We start from the raw sequence: 20,358 nt of genomic DNA, 5'->3' as shown, positions 1-20,358 counted from the left end.
TTGACATTTCCCAGATGAAGGGTGAGGAGAGTTATCCAGACAGAGGCTACAGTCTGGGTAAACCTCAGAGGTGACGGGGAGCTTGCTGAATTCAGTGAAAAGCTGACACACAGAGCAGAGTGACAAGAAACAAGGCTGGAGTCCCACAGAGGGCCTTGTGTGCCATGATAAAGAATTTAGACTTATCCTGAGGATGAAGAGCACTAAGCAGGTTCCAGGACCGGCTCGGTCATCTTCAGTTCCGTGGTGCCAGTGGCACTTACGCACCACACCTTGAGTGATCCTGCTCTGTTGATCAGGGGCAGATAAATGACCTCCTAGAGGTTTGAGGCCTGGGTTTTGCATTTAGCCTCCTCGAGTGCAAGTGTTCCTCCAAGGACCACATCCATACTGGTGTCTCACAGAAAAAGTGTTTCACGGCTCCCTCGAGAGGCATAAGAGGCCATAATGTGGTCGCTGAGAACCTGTCTTAGGGGCCAGACCTCAGAAAAGCAGAGGACCTGTGAATGTTTCACACACTTCGCCCTGGGTGCCTGCTCTGGCTGAGAGCGCATTAAAAGTCCCAGCGACCAAGGGGCAGGTATTGTCCTGGTTACTATGGCATCACCTTGGAAAGGATCACTCAGGGAAAGCCACAGCTGAGCCGAGTGAGCCAGGAGGCGAATGTGGTCCGAAGCAGCAGGAGGGGCTGGAGATAGGCTGCAGATGCTGTCGCTGGTCTCGGGACACCTTGTGGGCTGGAGCCCACTTTAGCTTCTCCAGCTGCAGCCCAGGGCACGAGCCGGGCTGCGCTCAGCCTGAGAGTGGCTGCCTGAGACAGCACCACAGGCTGCTGCTGAGCTGGGAGCTGAGAGGGGCCGAATTCCCGGTCACACACCACTTGGCCTCTCCTTTTTTTTGGCAGGGGGTGTTGTCTCATCTTGAAAGATCTGGGCTGGGTTTCATCTTCTTTTTGATTTTAAGTAGTCACCTGTATGAGAACTGACTTCCAGGTGTTCATCGAGGAAAGCAGAGTGGTCCCCACGCTGGAAATGAGAAAGGATGACAATTTCCGAGACTGACTGTTGACGGCTTGGAGATACCCCCTTTTCAAAATGCCTTTTAAAGCATTTGATACCTTCAAAGAAAAAATTTTGAAACCTGGAAAGGAAGGAGTGAAGAATGCTGTGGGAGATTCGTTGGGGATTTTACAAAGGTAAAGTTTGAATGCAAACTTTAGGTTTCTTTCTGAGTAGCTTCACATTGCTGGTGTTTGAAAGAGTTTGCCTCATGTTTTTAAAGCCACATTTAAAAAAGGAGTGAGTGGGTCAGATTAAAGGGCTTCTGGAGCCCCTTCTCGCTCCAACAGACTATGTGCCTAGAGGAAAAGATGCATCAAAACGATAAGGTTGAATTAGGAAAACATCAAGACAAACATTCTGCTTATACAGTAGGATTAGCACTTATTGGAGATGGTAATATTGCATTATTGTGTGTTTGGCATTGAATTAGAAAAGATTTAGGGAGATAATATTTCATGTTAATTCAGTACTAATAACAAAATCAGGAACCACTTTATATGGTTATGCTCTGAGCTGAAATAATTTTTAAGAATTTTTCACTTCATTTTTCACTATGAATGAAAATTAGGTATTTGCAAATTGTGTAGCTTGTAATATAAACTATATAAAGTGGTTCTTGTTTGGGTAGTTTTCAAAGAGAAAGATAATTACACAATGGTGTGAAGAAAGTAACTTAAAAAATTAGTATTTAAAGCAGAAAATCTTACATGATTAAGTGGGAAAGTGTTAAGTACTATCATTGAATTGAATGTTTTTGTCCAAACCAAAAAATAAATCTTTTTTTAAAAAGTAAAATATATTACCATTGGAAGAGAGTTTGCCATAAATGAATGAAATTATGTGATATTTTAATTGTGATTTTTAAAAGTAGACATAGTAAATGCCTTCCTAGGTCTTATAGATGAATTAATAAGCAGTCCTTATGTGCAAGGTAAAATGACTCCTTTAATCTCTCTGACATAAATAAATGTGAAAATATCCTTGATAAGTTTTTTATGATTATTTCTAATCCTGGTGAGTGAAAAATGCCACCTAGCATCTCCTTTTAACTTTTCTATCTATGTTTTCTCTTAAATTTAAAAACTAGCATTTGAAGGACTATTTCTAGGCACACTGAGATTCATTCCACTTCTTGTATTTTATAACACAGGGGCTCCTGTCAGTGTTAAATTTTCCATTGTATCACTCTTGATGAGCTTAGCAGGAGAACTGGGTTGGGCACCTTATTATTTTGGTAATTAAAAACAAAAAACTTTCCATCAGAACTACACTGAATTATCATGTATAGACGAAAACCTACCTCAGTGACAGCAAGATAAACCAGCCAAACATAGGAAATGATTACAATAACCTATTCTTTTAAGAGTGTTTTATCCTTCCATTGAGCACTCCCAGGTAACATCTTATGGTGGTGTTCATTTGATTAAAAATGTGAAAGGAAGGCACAGTGGCTTAATTGGCATATTCAAGTGATGACAAAAGCATCCAACAAAGTCAGGAATAAAAACCACGACTTTGGACTAGTCACCATTACAATCACCAAACTCTGTGCCTTAGTTTATAAAATGCTCAACCAAAAGTACTTAGGAGTGTTCTTTTCCAACTTTGTTTTTAAAAATTTAATCACTTTTTTCAGTAAGGGACTTATCCTAAATGCTGGTTTTACTGTGTTTGATTGGATAATCCAAACTTGAAGATCCTTTTGTTTACCAGATTGGTTTACTTAGGGATATAACAAAATTAGTAATTTCCAAGTTGTGTGACCTCAACCCCAAATTAAGTTATGTGTCTAGGACTCTGAAGAGTTTCCTCAGAACTGCATCATGGAACAATAAAAAAGCAGCTAACACAGTTCTGGAGATAGAGAATACACTAAATGAATGCTAGATACTATCATTGTTGTCATAATTGTAGAATGAATGTTTTTAGAATAAATAAAGCCAAACTCGCACCTCTTCTTTCACTGATCCCTAGAGAGACACGATTGGCAAGGAAGGGGGAAAAAAGGCATTAATTGACCGTCGATCTAAGTTGACGGATCCTCAGCTCTAGTGGTCTTTGAGCAGCGCTCCAGAATTAGGGCTCCTCCAGCAAAAACAGCTCTGCCACGCACTTGGTGTTAACCTCAAGTCTATAAGATAATTATATATAAAGTGCCTTGCCCAGAGCCTGGCATGTAATGGACATTCCCTCTCCTCATTGATTTTTACATAAAACCAGTTGACGGAATCCAACGTGAAAAAAAAAAAAAAAAAAAAAGACCTTAAAGAACTGTTTTCTGTTTTGTAAGGGGCAGGAACATTGGGAAGTTAGAAATCCTGACTTTCTAACTTAGCAATCAGTATAAATCATAAATGTCTAATAATGTTTAAGGCTGAGATCATCATCTAGATGGAATTTTTAGATGTTTTTTAATCACGGAGTGTTCCTCTTGGTCAGGGGAGTGGCAAATTCACAGGAAAGCATCTGAAGTTTGCACATGGGGCTGATTAGAGCCAGGCATTATTAATCTTTCTGGAGAACAGTCATTGATAAGAAGCAGGTGAACAATTCATCAGCTAAAGGTACAATAATATTTTTCAAATGTAGGAAGAAAGATGATGCATTCACTTATCGTCCAGTATTGGAACAGATAGACAGCATTACATTTGGAAATTAATGTCCAAAAACTGCTATACAGATTTTTTTCAACTTAGATGATAATATGAGTACCCTCTAATTGCTTATGTGTAATAAATGATAATAATGAACACTTAGTATGTTCCAGGTACCGTAAAATTATTTAATTCTATTAACAATACTGTGAGGTAGGGCCGATTATAATCACGGTTTTACAGATGAGAAAACTGAGACACAGAGAGGTTAAGTAAATTGCCCACAGCTTATAAGTGGCAGAGCTGGGTTTCAGACCAGACATTTCTGCCCACCATTCTTAATCATTACACTATGCTGCACTCTAATCAACTGTCCGCTCTTCCCACTTGCTGTCTTGAAATTTAACCACTCCCTTAGGCTTAGGGACTTACTTGGGCTGCAAAGTAGCCAGCAACTTCTGGATCTTCAGGCAAGCATGGGCTTTTATCCTAATTAGTTATAGTATGGAAGGCTTTCCCCAAGGGAGACTGAGCGAGAGTCTGGTCTCCTTTTAGGTGTTCATATCTCCCCTTTAAAGTGATGGTACCAATCCCTATATTGTGTACATCTTCAGCATTCAGCGGTTGTGTATTGAATGTATGTACCAGCCGTGCACTGCCTGCTCCATAGACAAAGGCTAGTGTGTGAGACCAGGCTCTGAGATCAGGTGATCCTGGATTCCAATTGCCGTGACATCATTTACTTTCTGCCTGCACAACCTCAGGCAACTTGCTCCCATGGTTGCAGTCAGGGTGATTCTATTAAAACAGATAACATCTCTCCCCTGCTCACCACTAACGCCTCCCCCCCCCACCCAGTTTCCCACCTCACTCAGAGTGAAAGCCAGTGTCCTTTCAATGGCCTTCAAGGTCCTACATGATCTGTAGGACTTTGAGAAATCTGACTTCATCTCTGACCTTCACTGCCTGCCTCACCCCACTCCAGCCACACTCTGCACTCTTACTGGAGCTCCCTGGACCCGTTCCTGTGCCAGCTTTTGTTTTTTCCTTTGAATTAATTTTTACGAGAGTATAGTTGCTTTACAATGTTGTGTTAGTTTATACTATACAGTGAAGTGAATCAGCTATACGTATATATATGTCCCCTCTTTTTTGGATTTCCTTCCCATTTAGGTCACCACATAGCATAGAGTAGAATTCCCTGTGCTTTACAGTAGGTTCTCATTAGCTATCTATTTTATACATAGCATCAATAATGTGTATATGTCAATCCCAATTCATGCCACCCCCCCTTCCCCCTTGGTATCCATATGTTTGTTCTCTACGTCTGTGTCTCTATTTCTGCTTTGCAAATAAGATCATCTATACCATTTTTCTAGATTCTACATATGTGTGTTAATATACAATATTTGTTTTTCTCTTTATGACTTACTTCACTCGGTATGACAGTCTCTGGGTCCATCCATGGCTCTACAAATGACCCACTTTCGTTCCTTTTCATGGCTGAGTAATATTCCATTGTATATATGTATCACATCTTCTTAATCCATTCCTCTGTTGATGGACATTTAGGTTGCTTCCATGACCTGGCTATTGTAAATAGTGCTGCAGTGAACATTGGGGAGCATGTGTCTGGATGTGATTTATTGAGAGAGAGCTCTTCCTGGAAAAATTGGGAGAGAGGGAGTAAAGCAGGATAGGAAAGGAGAAAATGAAGCAAAGATGTGATCTCAGGTAACGCACAGGGGCCAGGTCACAGTGGAAAGCTCTGGGGCATAACTGGCACTGGGTTGTCCCTTTGAGCAAAGAGACCAATCTTTTATGTCTCTGCATCAGTCAGTCATTGACTGTGGGCTGCCCCGGCAGGGATGGAGGTTTATAATGGAGGCCATGTAGTGGTGGGCAGTTCTCCTAAGAAGCGAGCAGTTGCAGGCGATTAGCAGCTCTAGAAGTGTGCTGGCTTGAGAAAAGGGACCTGGGCTGTGCACTACAGCCCACTCATTGCACCATACAGATCCACTTGCTTCTCACATTCAGTTCACTCCATCCAGGTACAGCTTCTCCAAGACCCTGTGGTCATAATTCCTGAGGAACCTTCAGGAGAAGAGTTGGTGGGATGCACTAGCTCTCTTTGCTCTGGCTGGTCCCTCCTTCCCACCCATTCTCGAGTCCCCTCACTTATGTTAACTTGCCTTGTGGGTTGATCCAGTCCTCAATCCCTGAGGGGTCTAAACCCCTGGTTAACATACCCTTACCAGTTATGGTTGCTGTATTTGAGTTACACTGGACAAGGCAGTATCAGGAGATGTCTTAGTGGATGCCCTGAATGCCAAACGTATGTCTTCTTGCTCCTGTGATGAAGCAACGGTCCTAACTCATCCTGAGGATCAGGATCAATTTCCCTTGCTACAGTGGTGACCCCTGGCCTTCCCTTTTGCTCTTGGTGTGAGGACCCCAACATGACTGGGCAGCAGTCATAGCCATATACTTAATAGGATTTTCATAGTATTCCCAAGTGGAAGAATTCTTCTTCGGGATTAAGACTTCTGGATTCACAGAGCCTAAAGTTGAAGAGATGAGGTAGCCCTCAAGTGGGTTACAGGGAATGATGGTGAGTGGGGCCACCCCTGCTTCTAACCCCTTGTTTCTCAGATCCATGTATTCTACCTATTGGGGCAGAGTACCATGCAATAACTGTTGGTTTATGGAATATACTGCATCCAGAAGGGTAGCACCCTATCCTCACAGAGATTTATCTCTAAGCTGATGCCTCAGCTGCTTCTTTAAGAGGCTTCCTCAGCTCTGGCAGGTGGCCAGCTCCTGGAAGGTGCGGGGTATGTGGTAGAGCCAGTGGATCCCATTGTCATGTACCTCTGCTACACCTCCTTTGCCATATATTGGCTTCCTCAGGTTCTTATTCACAGGGGGAATTCACCCATGGTCAAACTGAAAGGAGAAAGTCACTGATAGTCAAATCTACTTCAAAGATGTGCTCTGCTCAATTACTGAACCACAGGAAGCTCTCAAGTTATTTAAAAGATCATAGCAGCCCTAATCTCTGACCACAATGCACTGATTACTAGAAATTAATGCACAATTATTTTTTTAAAGTCATCAGCCTCCTCTTGGCATCTCTACTTTGTCTAAGCTTCTGAGAGCCACACTAAAAGCTCATTAGAATCATTTTCTTGGCCTTTGCCAGGATGTTAAATCCTGTGTCATAGGGGAATGCCCCCTGAATTAGTTTCCTAGGGCTGCTGTAACAAAACACCACAAACTTGGTGGCTTCAAGTTATTCTCTCACAGTTCTGGAAGCCCAGACTCAAGCTGTCAGCAGGGCCACGCTCTCTCTGAAGGCTCTGAAGGAGGCTTCGTCTTTGCCTCTTCCTCGCTTCTGGTGGTTGCTGGTGAATCCTTGGCCTTCCTCGGCTTGTAGACACATCACTCCAGTCTCTGCCTCTGTGGTCAAATGGCTTTCTCCCCCTGGGTTTCTCTGTCTATGTGCTCAAAGCTCCCTCTTTTTATAGGGACACCAGTCATTGGATTAGGGTCTACAGTAATCCAGTGTGACCTTGTCTTAACTTGATTACATCTTCAAAGGACCCATTTCCAAGTAAGGTCGGCACAGGTATCAGAAGTTAGGACTTGAACTTATCCTTTGAGGGCAACATAATTCAACCTAACCTTCATATTGACAAACTCTCCCTTATCCAATTTTATTACCCCTACATCTCCCTCAGAATCCATTCCCAGGCATACTTTCCTGCTTCCTGCTGGTAAATGTTAGTCAGATCCTGCTTGTTTGTTGGTGTATAACCCCTCCCTCCATTGACAGGCACACCCAATATTTGCCTAATCTTTCCCAGCCTGGGACTCGGTGCTAATTATCGGTCTGGTGGTCAGAAAGGGAGGTGGGAGCAGATCTTGAAGAGCATCAGCGTCATCTCCTAAATCACCTGCTCCGTCTGAGGCTAGTTTTCAATTAAAAGGAGGAGGGACATCTGTCTTCCAAAAAGAAGCGTGGCTGTGTCTGCAGGTCCAGAGGGTTCAGAGGAATCTAGAGCTTTAGATGTTCAAGGGCATCTACCCTTTAACCCAGCACTCAGGTATCCTAGCATCCCAAGTTCTTAGGGTCCCAGTTCTTATCAGGATCTCAGCTTGGGTGTAAGAGACCTCCCCAGCCTCAGAATTCCACCTTCTCTGGAGTTCTGCTATTTTTTTAAAACTAAGCTTTTGTTTTGGAATAATTTTAGATTCACAGAAAAGTTGCAAATATAGTACAGAGATTTTCTATTTACTCCTTACTTGGTTTCCTCTAATATTAACATCTTACATTATTATGGAACGGTTGTCAAAACTAAGACACCAACATTGGTACCTTACTAATTCAACTCCAACACTTCATTAAAATTTCATTAGTTTTTCCATTAATGTCTTTTTTCCTGTTCCAGGATCCAAACCAGGATACCACATTGATCTTAGTCATCATGTCTCCTCTGATCTGTGACTCTTTCTCAGCCTTTTCTTGTTTTTCATGACTTGGATGGTTTTGAGGAATACTGGTTGGGTATTTTGTTGAATGCTCCTCAGTTTGAGTTGTCTGATATTTCTCTCATGATTAGACTAGGATTGTGAGTTTTTAGGAAGAACACTGCAAAGGTGAAATGCTTTTCTCATCATGTCATATGGGGGAGGGGTATGTTGTATCAACATAACTTATCACTAGTGATCCTAACCTTGATTGCTTGGTTAAGGAAGTGTTTGCCAGGTTTCTTCTCTTTCCATACTCTATTCTTTGGAAGCAAGTCACTAAGTCCAGCCCACACCCAGAGGGGATTCTGCCATTTTTACAATGAAGTCTTGTGCCTGATCTTCAGTTATGTCTGCTCTCCAACTGCAGGAGATGAGGGTCTCTTTAAAGGCTGACAAGGAAGTGACAGATGCTCACTTTTTCTTTTAAATTGGTAATTGATTGCCCCAATTCTGTTATTTTCTTTCTTCAGAGCATCAGTGGCATTTAACAATAGCCACTCAACTCTGTGGAGAAATTGCTATTTCTCCTATACCTCCCAAGTACCAGAGATATTGCATGAACCACTGCAACCCCTTCCACCTGTATCCCAGCCCAGTTCACCACAGCTGAAAGTCTTAGCATTTGCACTGGTACCACATACTGGGAACTATCAACACTCACCTACCACCAGTGTTGGGGTCCTCACTCCCAACCAGTTAGTGAGCTATCAAACTCTAAGATCTCATTCTTAGGGTTTGCTTCCTAGAACGACATTCTCTTAAGGACTCCCCACCTCAGGGGTCTTTCCAAGCAGCAGGGCACAGGACCCTTCAGCTTTTAGACCCTTAGCCTCTCTCTTCTAACCATCTCTTATTTTCTCCTAGTCTGGCAGTAGATTTCCTTATCTAGGGCTTATTTTCTCTTTCCCCAATTTCCCACAAATATCTTTACAATAACCAAGTCCTCTAAGTGCTTCTTCAAGGTTAGTGCTAGGACCATAGACTCAATACCTATAGAGTGAAGCAGGCCACATTGTATTTTATGACAAAGACACATTTTAGATGTCAACACACAGAAATAGTCTCTACTTCCACAAAGAACTATGCGGTATCATTCAAAGTTCTTAGTTGCAGTCAAGAGAATCCACTCTAGCTAAGGTGGAATGAAATTTGGTAAAACATATTAGTAAGCTTTCAGATTCCTTGGGAGGACCAGATCTGGACACTCTACCTGCAGTTAAAAGGCAACAGAGAACATATTATATCATATCACTAGAATGTTCTAGATAAAACAAAGCCACTACCAATGCTTGTCTCTAGGTACTAATTATGTTCCAGAATTCTGCCACAGAGTCACAGAGGAACCAGCTGCCTCCACCATTGCATGTGTCACCATTTGCATTGCCATTTCCCCTGCATACTGCATCCTCCTCTTGTTACTTCCTTTGGCACCTAAATCTCACACACACACTTCTGATTTGGCAGAGTCCACGTCATAGCTAACATTGTAACTACAAGAGAGCATAGGAAAAGTAGTTTTCTCTGCTGGTAAGGCAGAGCTCAAAATATCAAGTGGCATTTAGACATTGGGCAACCGTAAATGATGGTTGTCTACTTCTTATGATTGTTCATAGTCTAGTTTTTATTTTTCTTCTTCTGATAGAGATATGAGTACAAAACATGTTTTCCTTTCCTCTTAACTTTAAGGAAAGCAACAGTGCTAGTGTAATGTTAAATGGCAACTGAGCTCAGTGTTGGGGTGACAATAGAGAGTGGTGGGGACAGTAGTTAAAAGGAGAGTCAATTATAACCATGAGAGTATGTGGACCTAATAATTCCAGACTTTCAGTTTTCAAAATAAGCCAGAAATCCAAGTGTTTTTGTCTGTTTGTTTGTTTGTTTTTGGAGCAATCTCCTGACTTTTAAACTCTGGCAATTAATCCAAATCCTGGGAAAAAAAAAAAAACTCTATACATGCATCATACCATACAAAAAACATGTCTATGGGCCAGATGTGGCCATTGGGCTGTTGCTTTATCACTGTAGCTTAGGCTTTTGGAATAAGCAAGCATAGAGTCTAAGTCTTTTTTGCCTGCTGTCCATTTTCCCACCGGACCTCCAACCAGCCAAGACTTGTCTTCCCTGTGTTGGACTCCAGGACTGGGGCGCCCAATATGTCTGCCTGTGTGATTTCCCTTTTCCTCTGAGTCCCCTCCCTGGGTCACAGGTCTTGACTTGATCACTTGTCTCCCCTTCCTACTCGATCCTATGTGGATCTTTCTTTCAGGCTTGGTTGTATAGGAGTCTTTCTGCCAGTTTCCAGTGAGAATTGTTCCACATGTAGATGTATTTTTGACGTGTTCATGGGATAGGGTGGGGGCGGGGGGCGAGTTCCACATCCTCCTGCTCTGCCATCTTTATCCCCTTCTTATCATTCCCTGATTGGGTAAGGAGCACTGACTCTCTGCTTTTATGAGGGGACAGGAAAGGGTGAAATTCCAGGAGGAAAACAAAAACAGCAGAGGTTAACACCTCAAAATCTGTGAAACTATGCTGGGTACTAGGGATACTTGGTTCCTGACTTTATCAGTTTATAGTCTACTGGAAGAGGCAAATAATATCTTAAAAAAATACACCAAAACAGGTACTGTGAGAGTATTGGCTGGGTGGGAGTTGACCAGGTGCATTTTCTTGAGATCCTTTGGAATCTGGAGCACTGAAAGCCACACTGATGAGATCCTGTTTCAAATCCTAACCTAGCTCTGGGAGTCAGACTTTAAGTCCCTCCTCCTTTCTTTGGAAGTTTCCATTTATTGATTATTTATCAAGTGCTTTATAAACTTTATCTTATTTAGTGCTCACAATAGTTCTATCCTCCATTCATGGAACTGAGGCCCAGATAGGTTAAGTAACTTGCTCAAGGTTACACAGCTAATAAATACCAGACTCAGCATTGGACCAGGACTGCCTGACTACAGAGCATGTTCTGTCTCTTTTTTTTAATTGATTTTTTTAATTAAATGAAAGATTCTTTAAATTCTACTGTGCTTTATAATTTTTAAAAGTTTCACACACGTGATTTCATATAATCCCATAATATCCCTTCTTTCCCTCTACCCCTATATTTCCCCTCCCCCTTTCCCTCTCCCCACTGGAACTACTAGTTTGTTCTCTATATCCGTGAGTCTGCTTCTTTTTTGTTTTATTCACTAGTTTGTTGTATTTTTTAGATTCCACATGTAAGTGATATCATACAGTATTTCTCTTAATCCCTCTTCAGTACTGCTTCTCTAGAATCTTTAAAAAATATCTATTTAGGTGAAGCACTTAATATTTTTAAGGTGCTTTCTGATTAGTTCCTATGTAGGAGCAGGCTTGAGATCAAATCTGGATTATGTTTTCACCTCACCCACTGCAACTGGGTGACTCCTGGGCAAGGTTTTTTGTTTGTTTGTTTTTTGAGTTTTGGTCTTCTGAGTTGTAAGATGGGGATAAATCCTACTTCTCAAGATTGTTTTGAAGATCTCTCCCTCTCTCTCTCTTATGGGGTGCCTGTAGTGTAGAAGGTAGTCAATATCCTTCAACTTCCTTCTTTCTTCCAGTAGAGTAGCGACTCAATGATTATGTGAAAAACAATCTGATGTAAATGTGAGCCTTTGGAAGGCAAATTAGAATACTGTATTAGTCTGCTCTGGTTGACAAAACAAAGTACCACAGACTGGGTAGAAACTTATTTTCTCACAGTTTTGGAAGATTTTGGAACTCCAAAATCAAGGTGTTGGCAGGCTTGGTTTCCTCTGAGGCCTCTCCTCTTGGCCTGTAGATGGCTGCCTTCTTTCTGTGTCCTCACAGGACCTTTACTCTGGTGATGTGCTCTCCTGGTGTCTCTTTGTGTGTCCAGGTTTCCTCCTCTTGTAATGACACAAGTCATATTGGATTAGGGCCCACCCATATGGGCCCTTATTTAATGTTAATTACCTCTTTAAAGGCCCTTTCTCCAAATACAGTCACATTCTGAGGTGCTGGGGGTTAGGATTTAAGTAAATAAAGGGACTTCCCTCGTGGTCCAGTGGTTGAGACTTCACCTTCCAAGGCTTGATCCCTTGTCAGGGAGCTAAGATCCCACATGCCTTGTGGCCAAAAAACCAAAACATAAAACAGAAGCAATATTGTAACAAATTCAATAAAGACTTTAAAAATGGTTCACATCAAAAAATATATATCTTTTAAAAAAAAAGAGTAAGTAAATAAACTTTTTAAAGTCATAAAATGATCTTTAGTTCTACTCAATTTGTGCTCCATATATAGAACTCATTACCTGCAAAACAAAACCAAATCTCCATGATTACTGGAACATTTGAATTGGCAGTATAGTTCTGCAGGTACTTAAAGGCCAGTTAGCATATCTTAAGCAATTATACTCCTGGGGCTTGATTGTTTACTGGACAGTTGTTTTTGTGAACCGTGGGCCTGTACTTGTCTAGTATATAAAGAGCCAGCAGCCCAGCCCACAGACTGCAGCTATCTGTATTTCGAGAAACAGCAACGATGAATGTCACCCTAGAAAGAATGAAGATTCTCTGATCTAAAAGACCAGCTGCAGGCAAACATCAATAGAAAACCAAATATGATAAGCAGCACTTATGGATGATTGAAGTCCTCTACTTCTTAAGAAGGGAGTTCCTTTTTCTCATTTATTCTTTTAACCCCAAACCCCTTTAAAAAAAAATAACTTGTCACTGGGCAGGGATGAATAGATGCTTACCTCTGTCTGTAAAAGCTGTAAGTCAGGAGTGATGCCCAAAATTGATCCCTCAGTTCCATTCAGTTGACTAAGGATTCATGTGTCCAGGCACCATGATGAGCCCTAGGAATAAAGATGAGAAAGAAATGGCTCCTGCCCTCAACATGCTCACAATCTATTGGAGAGAACTTCATTCATTCATGTTCTCAAATCAACACATATTTACTCCACACCTACTGTGCTGATGACAACAAATAACTAACTCCATGTGATAAGTGCACTAATAGAGGAAAGTATAAAACATTTAGGTAGCATCAGGGATGGTACAGTCCCTAACATTGAAGCAGTACCTACTCATTTACTGGTGGTAATATTTTCCTCTTGGTAGTGTAGGCTCATTTAATCTTAACAACAGCTCTGTGAGATAAATATTATATTCATTTTACAGATGAGGAAATGTGAGATTCAGAAAGGCCAAGCTACTTGCCTAAAGTCACACAGCTAGTATATATGTGGCAGAGCTGGCGATCAAACCTGGGTTAGCTGACTGCCACAAAGCCTGGTTTGTTCTATTAAGCAGGGTGAGGTAGTTCGGAATCTTCCTCTCTGAGCAACTTGGCTGTACAAGTTATGTCTCACCATTTTTCTGTTTTTAAAACAAACCAAATCTAACTGTGGTGGAAGTGAAGTTTCAGTTGATATAGGGGTGCCCCTCCTGCCACACCCAGGATGTGCAAAGGAGTCACAAACAACTCTGGAACTTCCTCTAGTGGTTGACCCATGCTCATTCCTGGTCCCATGGTCATGTGAAGCCTGGTGACTCAGCTGCCACTTCAGGCAAGAGAAACTGAAACTGAAAGAAATCTACTCCCATGCTGTTGTGTCCTCCCTCTGGAAGCTCTTAGGACATCCCAGGTGGCACCATGCACTCAGAGGGTGCTTGTGTTGGTTCAGGTCCTCTAAGAAGCAGATGCTAAAACTGGAATAGATGCACAAGAGATTTATTGAGGGAAAAGGGGAAGGAGCTATGGAAGCCTGGGAGAGCATTCAGACCACCACACTATCTGCATAAGAGAGAGGGAAAGAAGAAAGTTTAGGTAGGAAGAGTCTCAGACTCCACCACGGTACTAGGAAGTTTTGGCAAGGCCATTGGGGAGTCCTGCCTCTTGCAGGAAAGGGTCTGCCTTAAATCACTGCTGTGCTCAGTGCTTGCTGGAGAGCAGCCTGTGACAGTGTGGTCCTCGAGTCAAAGCCCTGGTGCACTCAGAGCACAGCAGCTGGGTCTGTCTTCAGTTAAACTCCTCAAGACCCCACAGTGCCTGAGAATGTTAGTCTGTATTACTTTTCATCCAAAGCATCTGCATGCATATAGAGAGATGCTAAGCTTGTGAATGGTAACAATTTTATTAATAGCAATAATACTACTACTCACCATGTATTAATAGAAAAATCTTTTATGTACCAGGCACTGCACTAAATAATTTACATGCATCATATCATTTAATCATTAAAACAACCTTATGAGATAGCTATGATCACTAGCCCATTTTAGAGATGGCGATTGTTATGAACTGAATTGTGTCCCCCCCAAATTTGTATGTTGAAGTCCTAATTCCTGGTACATTTTTTTGTGTGTGTGTTGGAAAACAGTTTATTTATTTTTAATAATAAAGATAGGAAGGAATTACACTGAAGTATTGATACTTATCTCCATGTTATGCAAATATAGGCAGTTTTTCTGCTTCTTACTTTCAGATAAAACACAAAAGTATAAAAAAAAAAAACCACACAAAAGTATAAACTTATTTTTATAACCTGTTAATTATTATAAAAAAGGAAAAAGTGAACAAGTTGAATAGTCAGCTTCTAAAGGAGGAACTAGCTCATAAAACTTAAATGTTTAAACACACTACACAGTAAATAAGTTCTTACCATATATATAAAAACATCAGCAGATGAAATTTGAAGTTAGTATCCCAAGAATTGCAGCCCCCAGCCTTCATCTAATCCCTGGTGAGGAATATGTATTTGGAGATAGGGTCTTTAGAGAGGCAATTACATTAAAATGAAATAATTAGTTTGGACCCTAATCCATGTGACTGGTGTCCTTATAAGAAGAGGAAATTTGGACACAGAGGGACACAGATATACACAGAGGGAAGATGATGTGAAGATACAAGGAGAAGACAGACATCTACAAGCCAAGGAATGAAGCTTCAGAAGGAAGCTTCGCAATACCTTAATCTTGGACTTCTGGCCTCCAAAACAGTGAGAAAATAAAGTTTTGTTGTTTAAACCACTCAGTCTGTGGTACTTTGATATGGCAGATCTGGCAAACTAATACCAGAATACTGTGGCTTAAAGTGGTCAAGTAACTTAGAGCCAAAGTCACAAAACTGGCACAGAGGTGAAACAGCATTCAGCTTCTCTCATTCCAGAGCCCTTTCTCTTAAATATTCTCCTCTACTGGGTCATCCATGGTGACTGGGCTACAAAGTAAGAGATGACAAGGTGACTCAGGAAGATCACTGAGACAGAACACAGCCTGGTGAGCTGGGGAACTCACATGAAAGGGAACTTGGCCTGACAGGCAGGAGAAAGGCTTCACATCTTGCCCCTACCCTCTACTGGCTCTGCAGTCTTGGCCAATCCACTCTTGCTTTCTGAACTACAGTTATAATTTGTGTCAAATGGAAGCATTAGATTTCCTGTCTCACTGAGCTGTTCTAACCATAGAATAAGATCATTATATGCAAGTGTAGGGAGAGGAAAGGGCAGAGGGAAAGAACTGAATTTGCTTCATACAAATATTAGTGTAGTTGTTATATATTATCTACGTTTTAGTGAATATTAATATTATTATAATAATGTATCAATATTAGAGCATCAGTTTTCCACGCTATTCAAATTATATATGTTCTGATGCCAGAAATTCATGATGACCACTGGGGCTGCATATTATAAACAGTTTTATGATCCAAATAACTCTTAGACATCAATATAAATGGCAATAAATGGCATTAATGCTCAGCCCAGCAGAATGGGCTCATTGAATGGTTATGAGGATTAATGTAATAAAAATAGCTGGCATATATTGAGTTTTCACATGTGTCAAGTTCTGTTCTAAATGATCTAGTATAATAATTCACTTATGACAATCCTAAGAACAATCCCATGAAGAAGAAACTATTATTATAATTCTTAGGTTACAGATGAGAAAACTGAAGCCCAGAGAGGTTAACTAGGCCAAAGTCACACAGCTAAGTAAAAAGAAGAGTAAAAATTAAAACTAAGGGACACTGGTTCCTAGACTGGACATAGATTGGAGAAGAAATGCATCCAGGATGTCACCAAGTATTTTGCCTGAGCAACCAAAGGAACAAACTTGTCATTACTTGGGATGGGAAAGACTTCAGGAATTAATTTCTTTTAGGGGAACTCAGTTTGTATATGTTAAGTTTGAGATGCTGATCGTGTGTCCAAGAAGATGTCAAATAAGTCTAGATATGAAAATTGGGATCTGTCAGCATATGCATGGTATCTGTAGCCCAGAGGCAGAGTGAGGTCACCCAGAAAGTATAGATCGAAAACAAAAGAGGTCTATGAACTGAGTCCTGGATATCCAAGTGTTTACAGGTTGAGGAAGTAGGGAATCAGCTTAAGGGATAAAACAGAAGGAGTGGTCAGGGAATTAGGAGGAACACCAAGTGAGTGTGGTTTCTGTGAAGGAAACAAAGTAGTCAAGGAAGAAAGAGTAATCAGTAGTGTCAAGTGATGCTGATAGGTTGAATAGATGAGGACTGAAAATAGCCTTTGGGTTGAGCCACGTAGAGGGCATTGATGACGTTAAGAAGAACAGTTTTGGTGGACAGGTTGGGGGATACCTGGTTGGAGTGGGTCCAAGAGAGAATGAGACAAAGGGAAGTGAAGACAGTGACTTCCAATTTTTTTTTTATAAAAGGAAGGTGAGAAATAGGGGAGTAGCTGAAAGAGAAAGTGTTTTTACTTCAAATGTTAATGTGGGACAAATAAGAGCATATTTGTAGACAATAAGAATGATCTAGTAGAGAGGAAAAATAATTGATTAAGTATGGGGGTAGGATTTCCTTGAGTAGATGAGAGACAATGAGATCTAGTGCCCAGGGAGAGAGGTTGGCCTTAGCTAGAAGCATGGACAACCATAGAAAAAAGGTAGAACAAATTAGCATAAATGCAGGTAGGTAGATAGGTACACAGGGAGGTTGCTGAAGTTCTCTTCTGATTACTTCCATATTCTTGCACATTTATTAAGCTACCACTCTGAGTTCACACATTGAAAATGAAAGCTCTTTTCCTGTTTTACTATTGCTCTTCACCTTGATTTCAACAAAACCTACATCATCCAGCAAATATAGCTGCTTGTGTATGTGTCTTTCTTCCCAAACAGCCTAAGAACTGAAGAAGGGCAGAGGCCATGTCCCCTTCTTTATTGTTCCCTAACACTCAGCACAGTGCCTGACACACAGTAGGCACTCAATAAATATTTGATGAACTGAATTAAATCCAGTACATTTGCTTCTCTCTACATGTGCTTTAACCTCATTTGCTTGAGTCATAAAAAGCTACCAAGATTATCTCTTCTGTGAATTGGTGGGCAAATTATTTGTGTTTCAGTCTGGTCTGTATTAGCTATTAGTGAATATGATACTCAGGAAAACGTATAAGCTTTGCTTATTTTTACAAAGACTTGGAACTTAATTGGGCATCCTCAGAAGGGTTACAATATGTGAGAGGATGCATACAGCTCCTTTTATAATTGACAGATTGTGTTCAGTTTGCCCAATTACTCTTTTCTTTAAAGAAGAGAGTAAATTTACTGTAATAGACATACCATAATCTGAATTTATAGAACTCAGTGAGAAATCCTACCATCTGGTTAAAAATTGTCAGAAAATCACCTCCTTAGAAGAACCACCTAAGGAAGAAAGGATACACAACCAGTTGGTTGTGTGCTGTGATAGGAAATGTGTCTCCCTACCTCCATCTAGTATTTTATTAAGACTTAGAAAAAGAGGAAGAAAGAAAAACATCTGCATTAATTTTCTACTGTATATCTTTTTAGCAAGCTTCAAGTGACATTAAAATTAAGGTCAAACATAAGAGTTAGCTGGGTCATGCAATGTGGATGAAGTCTATGGATACTCTTTCAGCAGGAAGTTCAGTAAAGCATATATTTTTTTTTAATAAATTTATTTATTTTATTTATTTATTTTTGGCTGGGTTGGGTCTTCGTTGCTGTGCGTGGGCTTCCTCTAGTTGCGGTGAGTGAGGGCTACTCTTCGTTGTGGTGCGCGGGCTTCTCAATGTGGTGGCTTCTCTTTGTTGCCGAGCACGGGCTCTAGGTGCGTGGGCTTCAGTAGTTGTGGCATGCGGGCTCAGTAGTTGTGGCTCGCAGGCTCTAGAGTGCAGGCTCAGTAGTTGTGGCACATGGGCTTAGTTGCTCCGCGGCATGTGGGATCTTCCCGGACCAGGGCTCGAACCCATGTCCCCTGCATTGGCAGGCGGATTCTTAACCACTGCGTCACCAGGGAAGTCCCAAGCATATTGTTGAGGACACAAACTCTGGACTTGGGCTTGCATCCCACCATAGATGACTTAGCTTCCTCATGTATAAAAGGACAAGATAGCACGATCTACCTCATGGGGTTGTTATGAGATTAAAACAACTTAATGCCTATAAGGGTGCAATACGATATCCAGAATATCAGTAATTTTAGCCATTATAATTTATTTTAGTAATAATGATGATGATGACGTTAAACAATGAAGGGTGCATCCTACTCTGGGTTTCCTTTTTTCTTTCTTGGTACACTTTTTCTTTTTTTGTAGTACACTTTGTTTTTTTCTGTAATCCTGGTCTTTCTTCTCTGCGCATTCTTTTTCCACTGTAGGAAAATCGATGGGACCAGTGAGGAAGAAGGTAACACTGAGCTGAATGAAGAAGGAAGGCCAGTGCAGACGTCCAGGCAGAGCCCCCCACTCTGTGACTGCCACTGCTGTGGCCTCCCCAAGCGCTACATCATTGCCATCATGAGCGGGCTGGGATTCTGCATTTCCTTTGGGATTCGGTGCAACCTTGGAGTTGCCATTGTGGAAATGGTCAACAACAGCACTATATATGTTGATGGAAAACCGGAAATTCAGGTCAGTGTCTGTCTATGGTGGGAGTCCTTTGTGCCATGGCTGTATTAATGTTTTAAATTCTTAAAATAAAACACATAGGATTATAAAGGAAACCCATCATTTTAAAATACAGATATCGGTCTTCCCTGGTGGCGCAGTGGTTAAGAATCCGCCTGCCAATGCAGGGGACATGGGTTCGAGCCCTGGTCCGGGGAAATCCCACATGCCGCGGAGCAACTAAGCCCGTGCGCCACAACTACTGAGCCTGCGCTCTAGAGCCCGCGAGCCACAACTACTGAAGCCCGTTCACCTAGAGCCCGTGCTGTGCAACAAGAGAAGCCACTGCAATGAGAAGCCCGCACACCACAATGAAGAGTAGCCCCCGCTAGCCACAACTAGAGAAAAGCCTGCCCGCAGCAATGAAGACCCAATGCAGCCAAAAATAAAATAAATAAATTTAAAAAAATAAAGCAAAACAATAAAATAAAATAAAATACAGATACCAAAATATTTAAAAATCGAATTTGTGGTATAGAAACATATGGGCTTCTTTATGAACATGTCAGATGACAAACTCTAGCAATGGGTCTAATAATTACTGTAATTTTGAAGTCTGAAGGAGAAGCAATAGTTTGAGATAGCAGCAGCAACCATCATGTGATATGAACATATTTATAATTTCCACTAGTAACAGAGTCACAGGTACTGATAAATGACTGGGGTTTGTTTCCTACATTCATAATTACAGGAAATGCTAAAGTTTAGTTAGTGGAAATAAAGATGCTGATTTTTCCCCATCCAAGTTCATAGATCCACATGGTTCCATCCACGGACTCCAGGTTAAGAAACCCCGGTAAAAAGGTAAAGCATGGGGTGGGCATCAAGAGAAGGAGGCAGCAAGTAAAGTGGGGTTAGGTCTTGCAGAGCCTGCTAAGCCATGCGGGGAGATAGGGGTGGGCTTTAAGCAAAGAAGAGGTGCAGCCAAATGCATGCTCCAGAATGATCACTGCCCAGCCAGTCATCTCCCAGTGGATTGGGATTGGAGTGAGTGGAGGCAGAAGGCCCAGTTCAAAGGCTGTTGTAGTCATAAGCACTTAAATGCTTTAAGCACTCTGATGTCACTTAAATAGTATTGTTTTTATGAATCACTGGAAAGATAAAATCTGGTTTGTTTTTTAAATGGTAGGCCTAGAGACGTATTGAAATTATGGGAGAATAAAACGAAAATGTATGCCCAGTGCATACCCAACATATACGTGTTTCATTGTATTGAACACACACACAG

General features: G+C 41.2%; 1 protein-coding gene across 2 annotated transcripts in view; it reads left to right on the top strand.

The window, feature by feature from the left end:
* Positions 1-1,094: 1,094 nt before the first annotated feature.
* SLC17A8 (solute carrier family 17 member 8) overlaps positions 1,095-20,358 on the top strand; it is a 49,558-nt gene continuing 30,294 nt past the window's right edge. For both annotated transcript variants that reach the window (XM_061205150.1, XM_061205149.1), the window contains exons 1-2: positions 1,095-1,195; positions 18,842-19,094. In XM_061205150.1, the coding sequence (XP_061061133.1) occupies positions 1,095-1,195; positions 18,842-19,094 (354 nt within the window). The remainder of the gene's footprint in view (positions 1,196-18,841; positions 19,095-20,358) is intronic.

Source organism: Eubalaena glacialis, chromosome 11 (assembly GCF_028564815.1).
Source record: "Eubalaena glacialis isolate mEubGla1 chromosome 11, mEubGla1.1.hap2.+ XY, whole genome shotgun sequence".
In the NCBI taxonomy this organism is placed as follows: Eukaryota; Metazoa; Chordata; class Mammalia; order Artiodactyla; family Balaenidae; genus Eubalaena; species Eubalaena glacialis.
This window is presented reverse-complemented; position numbering and strand designations above follow the sequence as displayed.